Source organism: Platalea leucorodia (genome assembly GCF_965183815.1).
Source record: "Platalea leucorodia genome assembly, chromosome: 4".
In the NCBI taxonomy this organism is placed as follows: Eukaryota; Metazoa; Chordata; class Aves; order Pelecaniformes; family Threskiornithidae; genus Platalea; species Platalea leucorodia.
Genome location: NC_138826.1, coordinates 70,027,360 through 70,048,316, shown reverse-complemented (window position 1 = coordinate 70,048,316; position 20,957 = coordinate 70,027,360). Strand labels below are relative to the sequence as shown.

Sequence of the window (20,957 nt, the reverse complement as noted above, 5' to 3'; positions counted from 1 at the left end):
TCCAAGTACATAATAAATGCTGTCTTCTGAGACTGCAGCAAGTCATAGAATCACAGAATCATAGAATTGTCAAGGTTGGAGAAGTCCCTTAAGATCATCGAGTCCAACCGTTAACCTATCACTGCTAAGTCCACCACTAAACCACGTCCCTAAGCACCACGTCTACCCATCTTTTAAATACCTCCAGGGATGGAGACTCAACCACTTCCCTGGGCAGCCTGTTCCAGTGCCTGACTACCCTTTTGGTGAAGAAGTTTTTCCTAATATCCAACCTAAACCTCCCCTGGCGCAGCTTGAGGCCGTTTCCTCTCGTCCTATCGCTTGTTACTTGGGAGAAGAGACCGACCCCCACCTCACCACAACCTCCTTTCAGGCACTTGTAGAGAGCCATAAGGTCTTCCCTCAGCCTCTTCTCCAAACTAAACAACCCCAGCTCCCCCAGCCGCTCCTCATAAGACTTGTGCTCTAGACCCTTCACCAGCTTCGTTGCCCTTCTCTGGACACGCTCCAGCACCTCAATGTCTTTCTTGCAGTGAGGGGCCCAAAACTGAACACAGCACTCGAGGTGCGGCCTCACCAGTGCCGAGTACAGGGGCACTATCACCTCCCTGGTCCTGCTGGCCACACTATTTCTGATACAAGCCAGGATGCCATTGGCCCTCTTGGCCACCTGAGCACACCGCTGGCTCATGTTCAAGTCTTAATCCAGAAAACACGGAGCTGAACAGAAATCTGCTGACGCTGTTTGGCATACCAAAAGCAGGCAGTTCCAGGTAGAGTTAGCTATTACACATACAAAACATAACATGTGGGCTGAATCAGCATACAGATTTACAGATCTATTTCTTATGTCTATTAGAAATAGACATAAGGGCAGGCAGACTGCGGAATTACGGTACAGCTTGGAGCAAATGCCCTTTGCTACACATGAAAGGCTCACAAAGAGACTAGATCAGAAGGGAAACGGACTGAAAGATCTTGTTAGTGCACCACTACATTCTGCCACAAACCGTGCTGTTTGCCTCCTGCAGTGGAGTAAAGTCACTTTGTACACTTTTTACAAATTAAAATATTTTTATAAGCACTTAAATAGTACAAAATAGTTGGCATTGTATAACACACTCAAAGGGGTGACAGTTGTTTGACCGCAAAGGAACATACATGTGGCAATCCTCCTTCATCTTCTTTGCTTTGCCAAATGTTACGGCTCAGCCAGGAGCAAACACTTTCTGATGGATGACACACAGAAAGCCGCAGAGGTAACTGAGATAGCTTTCAATGAGACAGCGCAGCTACTGGGAGCAATCAATACCTGAAGTCTCTGAGTGCTGAACAGGCTAATTTAGCCAGAACCTTGGCAAGGAGCTTTACCCTGTGTGGCACTCTGTGTTGACTAGAGTGCTTTGGGTACCCAAACATGCGTATTTAAAGCCAGGTTTGGAATCTCCAAATAGCATGTCAGATGCAGTTAGACAAGAACAGGGCTGAAATAAGTGCTCACTGCAGATGAAATCTCCCTTCTACCCATTCCTCTGCTCTCAGCAGTTCATTCATTCTTGCTTCTTTTGTGCTGGTGCTGACACTTCCCTGCCCACACTCTGAACTGATTCAACTTGATAAACCAGCAGAAAATCAATACAGAAGAAAAAAGCAAAGTTAACGGTTAACAAATTAAATTTTCTAAGCAAAGGACCTTGTTGCAGGCAAGGCAATGAGTGATGGGGTATGCAGATGTTGGGGAAGAGGAGCGGAAAGGGAGTGGAGAGGGAAATGGCCTTTCACTGCTTTTTTTGTGCAGTGAGAAATTAGTTGGTCTCCGCTATGTTGTCTCAATGAACTCAGCACTTTGCAACATGGGCAGCCTGTATTTAAGTGATTTTACAAGGTCTGATCATTGGGTGGCAGCTCTGAGCCAATGTTTTTACCTGACAGGGCTGAACTTGGAAAAAAATGGGTTCTTCTCTGCTTTAGCTAAACCATTCACCAAAATAGCTATTTAAAAACAGTTTCAGTCATCTATAAACAGTCAATGCCCTTGAAAAATAGATAATCATACTACAGCAATTTGAAATAGAAGAGACCAATTACATCCGAGCTTCTGCAGTACTCTCCTCATACCTTCTACTATTTCTTGCAGAAATGGGTATTTCCCAGTTTAGGCTTATGCATCCCTGCAGTTGAGGCACAGATCATTCTGCAGGATATCACTTTTAATAAAGATTTCCCGTTCTTCAGCCAATCTTTTTTTTCTTTTCATTTAACCCTCTGACTTCTGCCTATCTTGTGCTACCCTGAACGATTCCGACCTTTGGTATCTCCACTGCAAATGATTTTTGAATGGCTTATTAAAGAAATGGTAACAACTGTAAGAACAGGAGATAGTCACTGCAAAAACTCTTATCAGAGTCTTCAGCCTGCTATTAAAAGCAATCCTTTATGCTGTAAATCTTGCACTGAAATAAAACTTAAATTCAGAGCTACATCTATCCTGAGGTAAGCCCAGTATTCCTAAAAGAATGGAGTACTTACTGCTGATCCTGCCTATAATGGGATAAAAGAGAAATCCAGCCCTGCTTGAAACAGCTAGAGATCACAACAAAGAGGGAGCAAGTGAATTGACTTCAGTGGATTTCACTCTGGCGCACTGGGGTTGAAATACAATTGCATCTTAAGTTTGAAGGTATTTAAAACACTATTATCCTTCAAGAGGCAATGGTGTTTTGAGGGTTAGGAATTACTTGTGGTGTTCCCCTTGATAGTGGTAGAGCAAAGGAACCATGGAGCAAGAAAGTAAAACAAGCAAAAAACCAAAACGCAAATGGTATTTCCCTTGGCGTTCTCTTTGGGTTCTGTTTGCCACAGACCGCTCTCTGAGGATCTGAAACGTTGAGGGGGCAGCGTGGGACTGCAGACAGAACCAAGGCTTCGTGGGCTGAAGCTGCCAAGAGCAGCAACCCAGTATCAGAGGTGGGATCACCGCACTTGGAAACAGTAAGAGAGGTTTAAGAGCAACATCTCCTTACAGATGGACAATGGGCTTTCTCAGCTCTGGGCAAAACAGGGGAATGGGTTACATTACCAAGAAGCTTTCAGGTTGTATTGCTGATTTTAGTGAACAGGCCTACCACTGTTTATGCTGAGTTGCCAGTCTACCCCTTTTAATAAAATTCCTTTTCTTTTAAACCCTTGGAGTCATTGCTCTTGAGCAGGAAAACTGATTATCCAAGCTCATTATGTGCCCAAGCAAAATCATTTTCTTTTCCTATAACCTGAGAGCCTTGAACTGAAATTGATTACCTATTTTTAGAAAGGAGCCCTAGCTAAATCTGGCTTCTTCCCCTGCCAATCACACCTATCAGGGGAATGTGAGACTATCCAAATGCAGGTACATGGGAATTATGGCCTGTCCCTTTTACCAAATACATTAATATAACTAAGAATGGGGTAGAGTTGCTTGATACCTTTCACCATGTTGGACTAGAAGCTGGAGAGAAGAGGTAGCATTTGTGGAAAGAAAATGGGATTATAATGGTGTCATTTTGCAAATTTTTGTCTTGGTTCTTAAATGTCTTATCACAGAGGTGCTACCAACGTCACTGATTGGCTCAGCTTTGGCCAGCAATGGGTCCATCTTGGAGACGGCTGGCACTGGCTCTGTCAGACACGGGGGGAAGCTTCTGGCATCTTCTCACAGAAGCCACCCCTGTAGTGTCCCTGTTACCAAACCCTTGCCATGTAAACCCAATACACTTAGGGATCTTTTTTAGGGATCTGTACCTTCTTTCTGGGTTTTAGGTTGGGGACAGAATAGCAATTGCCTATAATGAAGGAAAACTGTTATGGTGCTCCCAGGATTAAGTATTACTATGTAGTTCTCGAACACAGGTTCTTCAGGAAAAATAATACTCCTTTTCAAGAAATACATAAGGACATTTTTGTGGGTTCTGAAAGTCCATGGAGACCTGAAGGGTCTCTAAACACATCCAGTTGCAATTCAGAAGAGGTTGGTGCTTGACCTGAAACTGGGACCATGACACCAGTTTTACCAGGAGAAAACTCATGGCAAGCGTGGCTGCTGCGGGGCTGTGACAAGTGGCGGATGGGTGGAGCCGCTGGCTGATGGCAGTAACAGGCTCTCTGTGGGAATGTACTCCAAGGGGCACTGCTGAGGAGACGTGATACGGCTAAGAGCCTTTGGAGATTTCTGCTCTTCTGTGCTCATGTTCGTGCCTTTCCCACAGGCTGGTGGGGCCGATGAGACTTCTTTCTCACTGTCGAGGTGCTGCATTGTTTCCTTCTGATCTGGGAGCATGAAGGTCTGTGGAGGACCTGCTCCTGGCTGTTCTTGCCTCTGTGGAGCCTGGGGACAGTCTTCGCTTGGGAGGGTCACATACTGAAGGGAAACTGATTTCTCACAGACTCCCAGTGTGTCCACTGCCAGGGTCTGATGCATATTGGGCTGGGAGGACATCACTGGGCTGTATAAGTACGGACCATTGAAAGCAAAGCAATTCTGGGAAGCAGTACTTGCATGAGCAGCACTCTTGCCTGGAAACCTGGCAAACAGGCAGGATGGACCAGCAGTCTGATTCATTGGGCAGACAAGTGTGGACAATGAAAGTGAGGTTTTATGTGGCACTCCAGAAGTCTGACAGGAGTTTTGTGGAGCCAGTGTAGCATGGGAAAGCTGCACGGTCTTTGCCTCAGCTCCATGGAACTCTTCTGGACTCTTACTCATCCTGTTCAAGTGAAAAAACACAGGACTTTTAGCTGCTATTGACAGCTCTCTAACTGACAGCTCTCTAAGGTGATAACTGCATACAAACAGGAGATGCTCTAAGGGGGTACACTGTCTTCCAGGAAACCAGGAGGAACCTTTGGCCACATCTCTTGTACCTTCCTTAGAAGACGCAAGCCTCAGCCTTTTCTGTGCCACAGCAAGAGATCATCTACCACCAACTTTTCTCAATGCCAAGATATGCAAGCACAAATCAGCTTTTGAGAAAAGCTATGTTTTTGCTGTAAATAAAACAGGACCGGGGACCATCCTTTGGCCCTCTGGTAAAATGGCGTAGACTGACTGTGTCCACACTGTATAGCCATGGTAGTCTTCTGGGTCTCCCACAGTGTCTCTGCAGCCTAAAACACAGCTAAGGTTTTGTGTCTGTTTTTTCAGTTCAAAGTGCACGACATAATGTGACCGCTGTATTACAGCTGTATTCATAGTGTGAAACAGGATGTGTCTTGCATGGCCTGGGTACAAAGCCTTCTAGAATACTGTTGAAGGACACTGGACACAGCCTAGCCTGGTACAGTTGTGTCCATGTTGCCCACTGGGAATGGTTGCTACCCTGTGCTGTCTCCCAAACCATGCCAGGATGTTATCTTGGAGAGCACTAGTTGGCACAGGCCAAACCATGGCAGGGAGAGTGCTGACAACAAAGCAGTGCAAGCAGTTACAAGGCAGTGCTTGATACTACATCTTGGCCCTGATTTATTTAGCAGCGTAGGCTGAGGCAATGTGACTGCTAGTATCAGCATCTATGCACCTCTCCAGCTTTCAGTGATACTTTGCAGCTACTTCTTCAAAATAAAGGGCCCCTGTCTCTTACAAGCACTGAATGTGAAGCCAGACAAAGGGAGAAGACAAAGATTTCAAAGAAGTAACAAACATAATCCATCTTTCCTTCACATGACTTACAAAAGTATATATTAAAAAGAGCTGACCCTCTCTCTTAAGAGGCAGATAACTGTCATGAAACCCAAGAGTCAATTTAATTTGTGTCAGCCTCCCCAACTGCTCTGCAACCTAGGATAGTTTCCTGAACAGAGCACTATGGTCACCTCCCCGCTCAGTTTTTGAAGACTTGACACAAATTTGAGGCTGTATGGACAATTTGGAGCTATTTCTGATCAGCCGCACAGTGGCTGGGACCACTGCAGCTCTTCTTTGTTCACATTCCACTTTCAAAGTCAGATTTTGCTTCAAAGAGCAGAAAGTATGTCATTTCTAGAGAATGAAGAGGTAAGGAAATACGTGTATTTTCATGAGAAGGAGGTTGTGTTCAGGCAGGCTGGAGGAATTCAGCCAAGAAGATTTCCACCGTATTAGGTCAATGACTTTTATTCAAACTTATTTTCAAAGGAAATGCAGAGGAAGAAAGGGAGCAGGTTTCTACCTCAGACTTCCAGCCAGGGAAGTCAAGGTCTGCAGCTGCAGAAATTCATTACAATTTTCATAAGTGTTTGGAAGGTGTACACAGACTTAGCAGACATACAGGTGAAAATCCTTTGTCCTCCCCATCGCAATGGGTGATACCCATGCACAGCCTGCTCTTACCCCATGCTCTTATCCATGGTTAGTAAGGAACCTTTCATGAAAGGAGCAGGGAGTGGGCTGCTTACTTACCCATCCAGCACTTTAAGGCAGTTAATCTGCTCCGGCTCCTCAGAAGTGTTCTGCCCATTGAAGCCCACCTGGTTGGCCGGCTGTTGGCTGACAGCTTCCTGAAGAGAGAAAATGAAGATTGTAACACTTCTGATGAAAGAGAGATCACGTTAAGGCCAGGAAGAGCCAGGAGCCATGGGCACAAGAATGCTAGTAGCACATTTGTGATGGACACTTAGGACAAGAGCAAGCTTCCAGGCATTCACACTGTATAATTAGTTTTACCAGTTTATCAATCTGTGTTTTAGAAGTAATCTTTTCTAAATAACTTTTCTCCCAACAACCTCGCTGTTCTTATTTTTAGGGCCATGCTGTTTCCCCACTTAAACACAGTAGAAATGTTGCTACAGGCAATCTTTAATAGATTGATGCAGGTTAAAAAACTGCCAATCTGCAAGTATTCCTGGCACCTTCATACCCCTTTGATTTGTTCTGACATCTTCTGTTAGCCTTTCCCTCCTTCATCCTTGCTCCAATCTGCAGATCCTCTTCACATTTCAACCTTCATTCTCTAGCCAGAACACGCTGAGATCCATTTCTCTTCGATCTTCAAGTCACAATGGATGGTAATGTGGAAGCAATCCCAACACTGTGGCTACAAAGTATGTCCTGTCCTCCAGAAGACTATTCCTTCACTTCCACGTCGTCTATCCCTGACCTATCTTTGTGCAGTGTAGGAGTCAGGGGCTGTTGCAGCTGCAGGTTCCTGTAGAGCTAAAATGACTGTCCTGTGCTGACTGACCAGAGAAACAAAACTGCTGGGATGTTTACAAAGTTTAGGGTAAGGGAATTTGCTATAGGGATGAAAAGTCTCAAAAGCACAAGACTAACAGAGCACTTGTGGATGGAGAGCTGAGTATGAGATAGGTAAGAAAGCTACTGTGATGCTTTTTAGAGTGGTGGATGGACTTGTACTGGTGTTGATTATTGTGCATGGACAGAAAAAAAAGTTGATGAAGTTTGTCGACAGCCAAATTAGAATCATAGAATCATAGCATAATTTAGGTTGGAAAAGACCTTTAAGACCATCAAGTCCAACCATTAACCAAGCACTGCCAAGTCCACCACTAAACCATGTCCCTAAGCACCACATCTACCCATCTTTTAAATACCTCCAGGGATGGAGACTCAACCACTTCCCTGGGCAGCCTGTTCCAGTGCCTGACTACCCTTTTGGTGAAGAAATTTTTCCTAATATCCAACCTAAACCTCCCCTGACGCAACTTGAGGCCATTTCCTCTCGTCCTATCACTTGTTACTTGGGAGAAGAGACCGACCCCCACCTCACTACAGCCTCCTTTCTGGTAGTTGTAGAGAGCAATAAGGTCTCCCCTCAGCCTCCTTTTCTCCAGGCTAAACCACCCCAGTTCCAACAGCCGCTCCTCATAAGACTTGTGCTCTAGACCCTTCACCAGCTTCGTTGCCCTTCTCTGGACATGCTCCAGCACCTCCGTGTCCTTCTTGTAGTGAGGGGCCCAAAAGTGAACACAGCACTCGAGGTGTGGCCTCACCAGTGCTGAGTACAGGGGCACTATCACCTCCCTGGTCCTGCTGGCCACACTATTTCTGATACAAGCCAGGATGCCATTGGCCCTCTTGGCCACATGAGCACACTGCCAGCTCATATTCAGCCGGCTGTCAACGAACACCCCCAGGCCCTTTTCCGCTCGGCAGCTCTCCAGCCACTCCTCCCCAAGCCTGTAGCGTTGCATGGGGTTGTTGTGACCCAAGTGTAGGACCTGGCACTGAGCCTTGTTGAATCTCATACAATTGGCCTTGGCCCATTGATTCAGCCTGTCCAGATCCCTCTGTAGGGCCTTCCTACCCTCAAGCAGATCAACACTCCCGCCCAACTTGGTGTCATCTGCAAACTTTCTGAGGGTGCAGTCAATCCCCTCATCCAGATCATTAATCAAGATATTGAACAGAACTGGCCCCAGTACTGAGCCCTGGGGAACACCACTTGTGACCGGCTGCCAAGTGAATTTAACTCCATTCACCACAACTCTTTGGGGCCAGCCATTCAGCCAATTTTTTACCCAGTGAAGAGTATGCCCATCCAAGCCATGAGCAGCCAGTTTCTCCAGGAGAATGCGGTGGGAAATGGTGTCAAAGGCTTTACTAAAGTCTAGGCAGACAACATCCACAGCCTTTCCCTCATCCACTAAGCGGGTCACCTTGTCATAGAAGGAGATCGGGTTAGTCAAGCAGAACCTCCTTTTCATAAACCCATGCTGACTGGGCCTGGTCACCATCATTCATCAATCAAAAGGAACTTTAAAACAATGACTGATCTGCAAGGGGGATTTATCAGAGCCTGCAAAACATGCAGATATGCATCATGGGAAGCAGTCTGGTGTACTACACTTCCCCTATATCAACTGCTGACTGAATAAGGGGCTGAGAGACATTGCTTGCTGACTGAATAAGGGGCTGAGAAATACTGGGTGCCAAATGAAGAGTTAGCTAAGGACCATGACAGCACACCATGTGCAGCATGCTCAAGAGCAATGCTAAGACCAGGTGTTCCACGTAAGGTGAAAATATAAAATGGGACAGAAGGGCTTGCAAAGTGGGGGTGAGGCTGATAGAGAAGACAGGGCTGGAAAGCTAAAAGTGTTGCCATTGGAGAAGTAACTGTTAATCTTTGTAAAGACCACTCTTCCCTGGAGTTGTGCATCACTGACTTGCACTGCAGGGAGCCAGAAATGAGGTGGAAGTCATTTAGCTTAAGCAGAAGATAAAACACAGTGGCAAAAATAGCATGAGCTCTCTGTCTGTAGAATGGAGATTAGCAGCATTGCCTTAAGGAGATACAGACATTAGAGATGTGAGATGAAATACAAAACCAACGGTTCCAGAGTAGACTCACAGATAGATAAGGCTGTGGAATTATGATAGTGAGAAACTGAAACACGCAAGAGAGCTCCAGGAAGGAACCTAGCCACTGTTTTCATAAAGCTCCAAGTATGCCCCATGCAGTGCCTCTTTTGGTGATATCCACCTACTGGGATATAATTTCTTTGGAACACAAGATTTGCATGGCCCTTGCAGATGAAATCAGGAAATGGGTGAGGGAGAGAGATGAAAGAAAAACAAAGCCACTTACTTTTAAAAATGCCTCCAAAGATATGACTGTGCAAACTACACGTTTCCTTTGCTTTGCCCTCTCCTTTCTTATGTGGAGGAAAATGTCCATGTCCAGGAAGAATAGCATGTAGGAGGAAATATAACTCTCACAGTATGAAGTCAACCTCCAGCAACTGCAGAGGAGTATACAGGGAGGTAATCATGGAAAGACTACAGAAGGTAGCACTGAAGAGAGTCAGGCAACATCCTGACCAGGAGCAGAGAAAAGTCAAGTCCATCTAGGGACAGCAGTTTTCATGTATGAGGAGTCTTGGAGGCATTTTGGAGACAAGGGATGGCAAAACTGACCAGATGCATCAAAAGGGGGAGTTGATTTTATTTTTCAACTTTCAGGTCCTGGATACTAAGGTAGGAAAATAGGCAGAAGACCGAAATCTGTAGTGAAGGGTTTCATGAAGCTCAAGCAGGCTCCATAATCCTCTTGGACAGGACAGCAGTCTGTTCAGTGACAGTCCAGACCCTGAGCTGGCAGTTACCCCTCAACCAGACATCCCAACACACCCCACCCTTCTTTCTTTTCACCCTGGAATAACTCCAAGTTGTACTTCTCCAGGAGCACCCTTCAAGGTACAGTTCCCTCTTACCCTCAGGTAGCTCTGGATCAGAAGACTCTTGCTGGGGTTTGGAATCTTTTCCTCCCACATTTGCTTCTTCCTGCAACAACAACACAGAGGTTTCAAGTTTTGCTTCTCAACGTGGCTGCAACCAGAAAAGACTGCACCCCGTACACCATGCTGCTTTGCACAGTGAGGCACCACCAGGGCCCTGGCATGCCCCGACCCAACTCTCACCCTTGCACAGACATGCACCAGACTGCCCATTGCACACCGAGGCTCATCTCCACAGAGAGCTCTCTCTCATGGGGACAAGAAGTGCCTCAGTTTTTATGCCACCCACATGGCCCACACGCTGCTAAATCTCCTAGTCACAACGCAAGCCTACCTGAGGAAATACTTATAGCTGCAATAAGCAACTGTTAGCAAAGTGATGATGAGAGCTGGGAGCGTCACTGGGAGAACCACTGGTGAGAGAACTGAAACAGAGAAAAGAGAAACAGGTATGCACCTGCAGAGGGGCTGCTTCCCGTAACAGGTTTTTCACTCTGGTCTCTCTTCATGCAAGCAGATCAGGGAAATGTAGGTGGCAGGTCAAGGGACAGGATCATGAGGCTTTCACGCTGTTGGGATGCCCTCCAAAGTGGGAGAGACCAAACGTGGGCCGAACAGCTTGCTGACCCAAGGAGTTTGTCGTTTCCTCTACTGATTCTTGTTTGGTTTTTACTGACATCAGAGTAAACAATTTATGCTAGTAAAAAGATGGTTAGGTACCTTACTCCACCATGAACAATAGCCGTGTCTTCAGGCACCTTAGGTCTGCCTTACTCTGACCAGTCCTGAAGAGATGGGGTCTCAGAGATTTTCAAAGCAAGAGCTTCCTCTGCTAATGGCCGTAACTGATCGTCAACAACATACCAATTTCTTGCGGAGTACCCTCATCAGAATTTGCCAGCTGTCTTTGCACTACAAGTTTCCTCAGGACAAATCACATACGATCGTATTACTTTGGCCACAAGACCGTACTGACAGGAGACATTCTGCCTCTAAGTCCAGAAACCACAAGAACGTGTAAAGGTTCCTCTCTGTCTCCAGTGGACTCTACTGTGGGTCTTACACAACCCTATAGTCACTCTGCAAATATAAAAGACTGATGGCTTATATTCTGTCTTCTTGCAGTCCTGGGCTCTTCAGTCACTGGTAGCAGAATGGACTTCTTTTGGGCAGGATCTTTGCTTGATTCTCCATGTGGAAAACTTTATGGTTGGTTGTACTCACCTTGTGAAGGGAAGTAGGAGAGTAGTTTAAAAGGTCATCCCTGCTCACCTCCTTCCTTAGCATTGCGGCTTTACTGCAAGGATGCAGACAGCACAGCTGCCTTGTTACGCGACCCCAGCTAGCTCATGGCTGGACCAAACTTCAACCCCAGCTGAGAGAATGCATTCTTCTATAGAGGCATCTCAGCCATTAACCATCCACAAAATCTTACAGAAGTAGCCTGCATGAAAAGTACCATTCTCTGTCTTCCAGGTGAACTCCTCACTCCATTCACTCCAAGGCCCCTCGTAATAGTCACGCATATTCACCCTTGCACGCATTTTCCCCCTATATTCTGTAGATGATGCCAGCATCTGTGGGGTGAAGATGAAGGGAGGTTCATCACTGCTGATATTTAACTTCTGGAGAGTCTGGGGAGAAGAAAGAAGCACAAACGATGAAGATGAGAGGAACTGTCTTTCGCATTTGCCCAGCAAAGAGAAATCCAGGACTCCTGCACCTTCTAAGACTTACCTTTTCGTATTGGTTGTTTTTCCAGTACTTGACTTGGTATCTCTGTTTTATGTTGCCATATGTCAAAGTGTGTTTTATCCACCCCAGTTCATACTCTTGGCTCTCTGTCACTGTTACCGACACATTTGCAGGCGGCTGCACCTTAACTGGAACACACGGAATGTCTCAGAGTATTTATCAACATACTGGTCCAGCACTCCCTCTCACCACTGTGAACAGTTTCCAGAGACTGAAAACAATGTTGGTTTATGCAATGTAAGAAGTCTCGGCTTTTTAACACTTCTTAGTTCCCTGCATCTTCATTTCCTAGTCAAATACAGTAAACCAGTCGACCATTAAATAACAGAAAATGCTTATCCATTAATATTGACAGCACTCCTTGTGTACAGAAAAGCACTAAAGCAATATTTGCAACACCCATGCTGGTCCACCACATTTCCAGAGATTTTCAGCTCTGTTGGAGCTACTGCCTGATCCTTTTGTCCACTGCAGGAGCTCTCCCAGCTTTAGTCTGTGAAAAGCAGCACCAGTACCTCCAGATACATGCAGGCAGAGATGATCCACCTGGCACACCTCACTCAGCAGAGGAGTCCTACCTCATCCAGTGCTCCAGGAGCCGCTGCACAAACCCACAAGAGCGCCAGTGGCTTCTTGAGAAATCACATAGTGACACATTGCTCACAAACACCTCTCACCAGAGCTTCCCGTCACCTGGGACACTCATGAAGGTCAATCACAGAGCACTCAGCATGGTGACAATCACTCACGGCGAAGCTCTGGGTCACAGCCTGAATTTCTGCACAGCAGTTTCCACCACTGACACCTTCCTCAGCGTAACAAGTGCCGCTGAGGAACTCCACACCTACAAGCCACCTCTCCCAGACCTCTGACCTGACCCAGCGTCCAGTTCCTTACTTCATCAGTCCCGGTCTCTTCCTCTGCCCATACGCTTTTCCTCACCACTGCTGTCCTTAGCCCCACTTGCCCAGACAGGCATCTCTCCAAGAAACAACCAGGAGAAGCAGGAAACAATGCAGCAACTCACTGTTCTTGTGCGCTTCAATCAGTTTCTCCTCTGTCTTGGGCCGGACAGACACGTGGTACTGGCTGTGACTGCTGGGGTTGCTAACAGGGATCTCACAGCTCTGGACCACATATGGGATATGGGGCAAAGCCTTCTCGTTTACAGGAGAGCACTCCTCTTCTCTGAGGGGAGAAAAAGAGGTTGAGCTGAGATCAGTGGGAATGGGACCGAGCAGAAACTCTATGGGAGAGGCACAGGCACGCTGCCGTGGGCAGAGCACGTACGCTGATGCCGGAGTGGCCCTGAAGAACAAGCCAAAGAGGACAGAGGTGGTGATCGCTTTCTTCACTTCCCAGCTGCACGTCAGACGATCTGCACCGTTGAAGAGGCAGCGAAGGTTCCTGGGCTGAAGGCCACCTTCAGAGAAGATGAGAGCAAGCTAAGTGACAGGAAAGGTCTGGCTTCTCAGCCAGCACTTCCACCCCTGCCCAGCCCCACTCCGTCCCACGCTACCTTTAGGGGTCTCCCATGACACCTCTGTGCTCCACTCGCTGTATTGCCCAGAGAAGCCACTGGCCTGCCTCTGTCTGGCTCGCACACGGGCAACGTAGCTGCTCTCTGGGACAAGGTCCTTGCGGCTGAGACGGCACTGTGTGGTGCTGGAGAGCAAGAGTGAGGCAGCTTTCTGTTGTTGGGGGAAAGGAGGGAGAGAGGGGAGGGAGGAAATTGGGGAGTTGGGGAATATGCATGCTTAAAAAATTAAAAAAAACAAAAAAGTGCATCCTTCTGGAATGGGAAGCAGCTTCATATATATTTTGCCATTTTCCCACATGAACCCACAGGCTCCTGTTGGAACGTGCTTTAATTCCATTTGGGAGGCATTCATGGCAAAATCAATTCCAAGTCAAAACCCAAGTGCAGTGCTTTTTTTCAGTGAAGAACAGATCTTTGCATTCAGTTCAGGACAAATGGTATTTCACTGTGCCAGTCACTTGCAAACAGAAAGAAAGCCCCTTCCTCCTGACCTGAAACAACATTTGTTGCATACCCTCATAGTGCCTGAGAACAGAAAGGCCATTCGTTTGCACAACGTTTACCACAGGCTCTCAACTGCCCCAAAGGGTGCAGCCCAAACCAGAACAGCCCGACTGCTCCGCTCTTACCTCCCAGGACTCCCAGTCCCGCTTGTAAGTGACTTCATACTCCAGTGCATTGCCCAGCCCTTGGCTTCCATCAGCTGCTTCCCAGGTCAGCGAGAAGTCTGATTCCGTCAAGCTGACTGAGAGGTTTTGAGGTGGGAGGATCTGAACTGGAAGGTGAAGGCACAATGCATGAGATGAGATAGTGAGGACAGGGACGGGAAGAGGGGAAGAAAATGCCTACCTGATATTCTCTGAATGACAGAATCTGGATATTTAACAATTTCCCTGGATTGCTACAAATAATCCAGGATTCTTTTTCACCACAAAGTGCAAACTCTACAAGACCTGGGAAATATATTCATGAACAGAAGACGAAAGTAGGGAGAGCAGTGCTGTTTTGTGGCTGTATAGCAACTTAGCAAAACAATATGCTGCAATGCATGTGGACCATGGTGCTGAAACAGAAGACTTTTTTGATATCTTCCCCCAATCCCAATCAAGACACTGGTTAGCTGGCAGATCTACCCCCATTTTTTTCATTGTAGTCATTGAAGACTCATTTTTGTCTATCCCGAATGCACTGAATTTGAAGGTGTTAGTATGGTCTTATAGCCATTTAACTTCACTCTTGCTTACATTGCAGGTTAAGGGCTGACCTAAGTATCTTTTTAGGATTAGATATTCAATACATCATTAATTCAAGAAACTTTTAAATACTCTAGAATAGAGACAAGACTTAGTGGTTCATCTTTACCATTCTGAAACAAGTAGACATTTAGCTCTGTCTGTAGCGTCAGGTCAAATTTGAAGTTGTAGTTTTCATCATCATATCCATGGATGTCGCACGCCCAGTGCATTGTGAAGTTCTGGCAGTCAGTGTGGTTTTCACCTTTGTGGGACCTGCAGGTCATTTCTTTGTTCCTGGTTACACAGAAAAAAGCATGACTGTCTCAGTAGGATGCTGCTAGATGGCCCAAAGCATGGTTTCTGAAACCTTTCCCACATGCTATTTTATTCTGTTTCTAAATCAATGTTTATCACTGCATTATGTTGGCATACTCCTGTAGTTCATTAAGTGACATGAATAAATTCTCTAATATCAAGCACATCTGCGTTATTCTCTCTTCCTTTCCTTAAAGGAACCACAATAACCATCTTGGGTTGGTAGGTGTCTGGGCCCTGAACACAACCTCTTTCACGCCCAGCCCCCCGCAAGGCGTTTGGCTACCCATGCTCAAGGCTGTCTAAGATGGAATCAGCCTGACTGAGGGCCTCCTCACCTTCACTCAGAAGATGCTTTTAGTTTCAGACCCTTGCCTTTGGTCCTTGCCTGAGCTATGATGCAGCCATATCTGTCCCTGGTGATACATGTTGCTGATTGTAATCCATGGAATTGACTTCCTAGCTTGACCTTAAGCCTGGCTGCTGAATAAGGACTTCCTCGGGGATCTGGACTGATGGCTGATCCTCATCACGCTCACTGTTCTGCTTTTCTTATTACTGTGGGATTACGCCATTGTCAATGCCTTGCTGTCACCCTCAGCTCCTAGCTCACCTTCCCTTAGCAAGCAAAGCTTGTTGCTTCTGTAACAGTAGGGTTGGCAGTTTACATGTATACATATGTATGTTATGCTATGCTTACACTAGAGAAGTCAAAGAAGGTAAGCCAAAGAAATGCAGCTAGCAGTTGGGACAGAAGTTTTGTGAGGACTATGGAACTGCAGTCCTCCTACAAAAAAAAAATTATTTCCATGCAGACTGTGGAGTCCTTTGTGCCACAGGAACACTTCTGTGGTTTGTAGGCTTCAGTCCACAGCAAACTGCTAACATCTGGAATGTGATTCAATACTGTAGAGACTGCAAGGAGCACCTTCTCCGTTGACTTCAACAGCTGTCAGGTCAACTCATGAATGAATCCTAGAGCTCTTTCTCAAAAATAAAACTGAGATAACTTCTTCCTATTCTTATTTCACGTTTCCTTCCCACCCTCCAATCTCTCTACTGTTTATGCCTCCATCTCCTGCTTCTACTATTATTCTTTTTTCTCCTTCCCCTATCTCTGCCGTCTTCTTTGTCCCTTCCTCTCCCTCATACTCTCCAGTATGACTGTTCTGTCTTTTTCTTGAAAGGAAGCAGAAGTGGCAAAAAGATAGTGCAAGATGTAGCCTAGTATCTCTGAGAGGAAACCCAGTGAGTGAAACAAACACGTACAACTTCTGTTTCTCACAGTTTCTTTCGCAGGAATTATTTCAACATAGCTATGCTCTTACTGGCATAAGGAAGAAGAAGCCTTCTTTGCCATTCTGATTAGTTATTATCACCACTGCATCTAGTGTAACGCATCCTTCTCCACTCAGGTTCAATAATTAACATGTCCTGCCATATTTTGTGCATGCACTCTCACAGCAAAAACAGGGGAGAGTGATTGAAAAGATAATGGAAATTACTTGATAAGCATGCTCTTCTTCCTGTTCTTCCTCACCCTGTACAGATCCAACTTTCTCACTAGCCTCAACATAACACTGGTGTCTGCAAGCTGGATACTATGCTAGCTGCAAGCCCAGTCCACTGTCTTTTTGCCCAGCTCTGTCTCTTAGGTTCAACAGCCAAGCCCCTTTAGATCCTTCACAGAACACCAGCCAGGTGCTTACTTTTCACTGCTGTTGCTAAAGTTCAGAGTCACATTCAGAAATTGATGAGCCTCTGAACACTCCATCCACGTGCAAGTTGTAAGAGATAAGTAGTCGTTGTAACACTGTAGGGTCTGCATTGGGATGCTCTCTGAAAAGAGGAAACAATCAGAAGACAAATGGGGCTAAAGAAGGTAGTGGGAAATGGTAAAATGAACACAAGTTCTGCTACTGTACTGGAGAAGACAGAGACAGAGAAGTGAGGAGCTGGGTGATGAGATCTGCTGGGAATATCCCCTATGTTGTTCAGCTCATACTGCATGGATTTCACAAATAAAATTTGGCCCTTCATGGGAAAGCCTGAAGGAAAGAAGGAAAAGCCTGGAAAGAAGGAAAGAAGGAAAGAAGGAAAAGCCTGAAGGAAAGCAGCTGCTGCTCGTAGAGTAGGCTGGACTGTCATGATGTTGCCATTTATCAGAATTTTATCATGAGTCTTAGGACTGAGAAAGCCTGTACTTTTTGACTCTGCTTGCTTGTAAATCAAAATGGTCATGCAAGAAAAGCAAGATTCTGGTCTACAACCTGTGAAGAAAAGCTGGAATTGTTTTGTAATAGGTAAAATTAATTTTCAAGAAATATTCTAATTCAAAAGATAAGTCCAAAGGGTTAAGCTTGGTGTTTTTAAGCCTCATTAAACTTCAAGCCTTTGAAGCAAAAGGGCCTCATAATACTGGCCAAAAGCTCAAACACATCTTCTCCTTTCTGTTCCCCACCCCCAGACAGGAATCACAGCCATTCTGATACAGTGAACTACGATCTAAGACTTCAGATTTTACCTCTGTTTCTCTTCCTGAACTGCAGAGGCCTGATGCTCCATGAAACTCCTACACAAATGGAAAGCTGGTCAAGCAAGTGTGAGTATAACACAGAAAGCCTAAAAGAGCAGCTCTCCCCAATGAGAAGCCTTTTGTCTCCTATAAACGATCTTTTGATGTTCCCAGTAGGAGGAAATGAGAGTACCAAGACCAGCTGGGCAATGCTGAATGGGGATTTATTTAGCTGAGCACTCACATCAGCACCAGTGTCCTAGGATCAGCATAAATCTGAGTCCTGGCAAATCTCTGCATAGCCTTGCAATAAACAATGATCCAAGCTGAATGGGGGGAACCCCAGAACCTAGGCAGTGTAGTGTTAACTTTTGTACCCCTTAATGACAGAAAGAATCTGGGAGACATTTAGAAAAATGACTTCTAAGAACATAATTGTAGATTTTAAAAAAGCCAGACAAATAGTCTCACCAGTTCACTGCTCTTCTAGCAGTCAAGAAATGTCTCAGTAGGAAGGCAGTAAGTGCAAGATATGAGTGAGCGATTTATTGTTTAAGGTAAAAAAACAGATGCCTCATTAAGCAGGACATTCAGCTTTGCCTTTGTGGGTTGTTGTCACGGTAGTGAATACATTCACGTGCCCACCGAATAAGCCCACTTGCCTTAGCAAGGGTTATGCCTCTAGGAAGTCATATGCAAAAGTGAGAGACAGCCACTCCAGTTAGCTACAATGACATTTAAGTCACAGAAAGGAGAAAGCTTCCTGACAAGGAAAACATATTTTAAAAATCTAGTGGCTGAAAAATTTGTGTCACTCTATGAGTAAACAAACATACCTCATAGGTGGATTTGCAGAGAACCTGCTTTTCCTTTTTCTTTTGTGAAAAAGCTCTGTGCAAGGAGAAGCTGTGTCTGTTGAGGAAAGGTCACTGTTAACTTGGGAAAATGAATGTGCCCTTCCCTGAGAACTGAAACTCCAAGAACAGGTGCTGGAGTTGTCTCTGCTATGATGGGAACTACTACTACTACCAAGGGTCAGCTTGGCTGAGAGGTCCTTTTTTCAGAAACAGCAGCCAAAAGATGGCGAGGAATGGTTTTGCCATTCCTAGCAGGCCTAGGGCAGCTGATGCCTAATCTTGCAAGAAACACCTGTGCCCAAACCAAGTCACTTTCAGGTCCAAAAAGTGAAATATGCTGCAAAGACAAGGTTGTTTCAGTCATCGTAGGGTTATTGCTTGAGAGACCACAGAGTCCATGGCATTCAGTACTGCGAATCACATGTTAGACGAGGGAGCATAATCCCCCCCAAGTACCAGAGATACGTGTCTATCTCTGGAAAGATAGATGTGCAACAGGTACATTTTTCAATACCTTTCATTTCAATACCTTTTATTCAATACCTCAGAGCCTCCAACACTTATGAGTAATGACTCAGTTCCTCACTCGCACAGGTGCTGTACCTCTGCTCTGCCAGCTGTGTTATCAACCAGCTCTCAGTTCCCTGTCTCTCAAGAAGCAGCCAGCCCTCGCTCTAACTCGAAAGAAAAGGAGAGTACCACTTGGAGGTAAGGCAAGACAAGTCAACAGACATAAAGAAGAGACACCTGTTGTTGAGGAAAAAAGGCAGGCTGGAAAAAAACTGTTCTTTTGGTATAAACCAAAACGATATCTAACAATGGGACAGGCAACTCATACTGGTAACAGTCAGGCCTACTCAGACATGAAACTTCATGACTAGTCAATTTAAGTAAATATACTAACAGGCTTTGAACATTGTCTAGCCCATGAAGTTTGGGCTCTTGCCTAAATACCATTCACAACTCTCCCATTGACATACATCTGGAGTGTTTGCTATAGCCTTGGCGACTACATACATGTACACTCACAGAGTCTCCTTTCTGTCACCAAGATGAAAGTACAAAATAAAGGGAGGATGGAGAAATATCAGGCTAAAAGAAAAGGAACAATAATAGAAAAGAAAGGAGTAAAAAATAGAGGCAAAGAGTCTTAAACTTACCTCTAATAGTCCCAACCCCCAAAACCAAGCATGGAGCCAGAAAAAGACTGATGAGCTCTCTCATCTTTACACCTTTGCACACAAGCATGATCTTATGTCAGGCAACAACTCCTTGCATCACTGGCTGTTATTCCTCAAATGCATGCTCAACAGCCACTGTTCTTCCTTCTTTGTCACCGGTTGTAGCTGAAAGCAAAATTCATGTGGTTAGCTGGGAGAGTCTTGGGTCTTCTGTTGGCCCCAAACCACTTCTTCCATCAACACTGACATGATCTTGCAGAGTAGCTTCATATGGAGATAATTTATTAATGGGAAAACTTTCTGCCTCTTCACCAGAGGACAAGGACAAAACTTGCTGTTTGGAAGTATTGACAGGATTTTCCACCTCCTTCCTTCACCTTAGGAGTAAGAAATAACCCCTAAGTTATGAGAAGGAATTAATTATCTGTGTTGATTCATCCATCTGATCCATACAAAGTACAGCCTGCTGTTCCATTGAATCATTAACCTGTCCAAAAAGAAACACTTCCTTGCCTCTCTTACCACTCCTACTCACAAAAATGTACTTCTGGTGAATTAAGAGATCCAGTCCTCCTATTTCTTCACTTTAAGACCTGATTCACAGGGCTTTTAAGTCCTTGTTTGTTTGAGGAGAGAGAGCTCCTTGCCAATTCCTTCCCCACAGTAACACCACATTTGCCTTACCTGAATGTTGAGTGGTCTTCAAGGCAGGCGCTTCACAGCAAGTGGTATTTGACTTTCTCATTTATCACTCACGTGGAGGCAGTGCAAATGCAACTGCCAGTGGGACACCCACAGCCCTACCCCTTCAAATGAGCCTGTGCTCTATTTCCCTTTCAGTTGTGCTGTTATAGCCTTCAGCAGCAGAGGCACGTTTGATTTATTCTCTCAGACCTTCCTGTTTGCAGCATAGGTCCAGCAGCTAGGTTCCTGACCAGATGTCATACAATTAAGAGGAAGAGGGAAGTACTTTTCACCGTTATATTTTGCTTAAACAATTTCCAAGAAATGCAACTAATTTTTCTGCAGATAAGATGTAATCATCTCTTAACAGAGGCTGAACTTTGCTGCTTGTTCTCTTTTCTGTTGATCTGTACTCAAAACCTGTCCTTTAAACCATCATTCTCCTTCTGTGCAATGTTTTCTGAAAGGAAAATTCATTGCCATAAAGTCAAACAGTCATTAAAGAAAACATTAGCTTACATCGTGAATGTTGTCTTAAAGACACATTGCTGTTCCTAAGCCTGACCTCTATAAAACTGTCTCCATCCAAATAGTAGCGCTAAAAGCATGGATTCTGCTTAAACTAAACCCACACTGTTAAGGGATTAAAATTCAAGCCACAGTCTGATT

General features: G+C 45.3%; 1 protein-coding gene across 1 annotated transcript; it reads right to left on the bottom strand.

Annotated features, from left to right (window-relative positions):
• Positions 1 to 3,942: 3,942 nt before the first annotated feature.
• On the bottom strand, positions 3,943 to 20,438 carry LOC309589225 (cytokine receptor common subunit beta-like). The gene is made up of 14 exons (XM_082309180.1): positions 20,289 to 20,438; positions 19,584 to 19,769; positions 16,761 to 16,890; positions 14,864 to 15,030; positions 14,131 to 14,276; positions 13,481 to 13,652; positions 13,252 to 13,384; positions 12,989 to 13,149; positions 11,944 to 12,089; positions 11,666 to 11,840; positions 10,541 to 10,631; positions 10,183 to 10,252; positions 6,410 to 6,507; positions 3,943 to 4,739 (listed from the first exon to the last, which is right to left on the bottom strand). The coding sequence occupies exons 2-14, from the start codon at positions 19,669 to 19,671 to the stop codon at positions 4,058 to 4,060; spliced, it is 2,259 nt and encodes a 752-aa protein (XP_082165306.1). The 5' UTR covers positions 19,672 to 19,769; positions 20,289 to 20,438; the 3' UTR covers positions 3,943 to 4,057.
• Between the last annotated feature and the right edge of the window lie 519 nt (positions 20,439 to 20,957).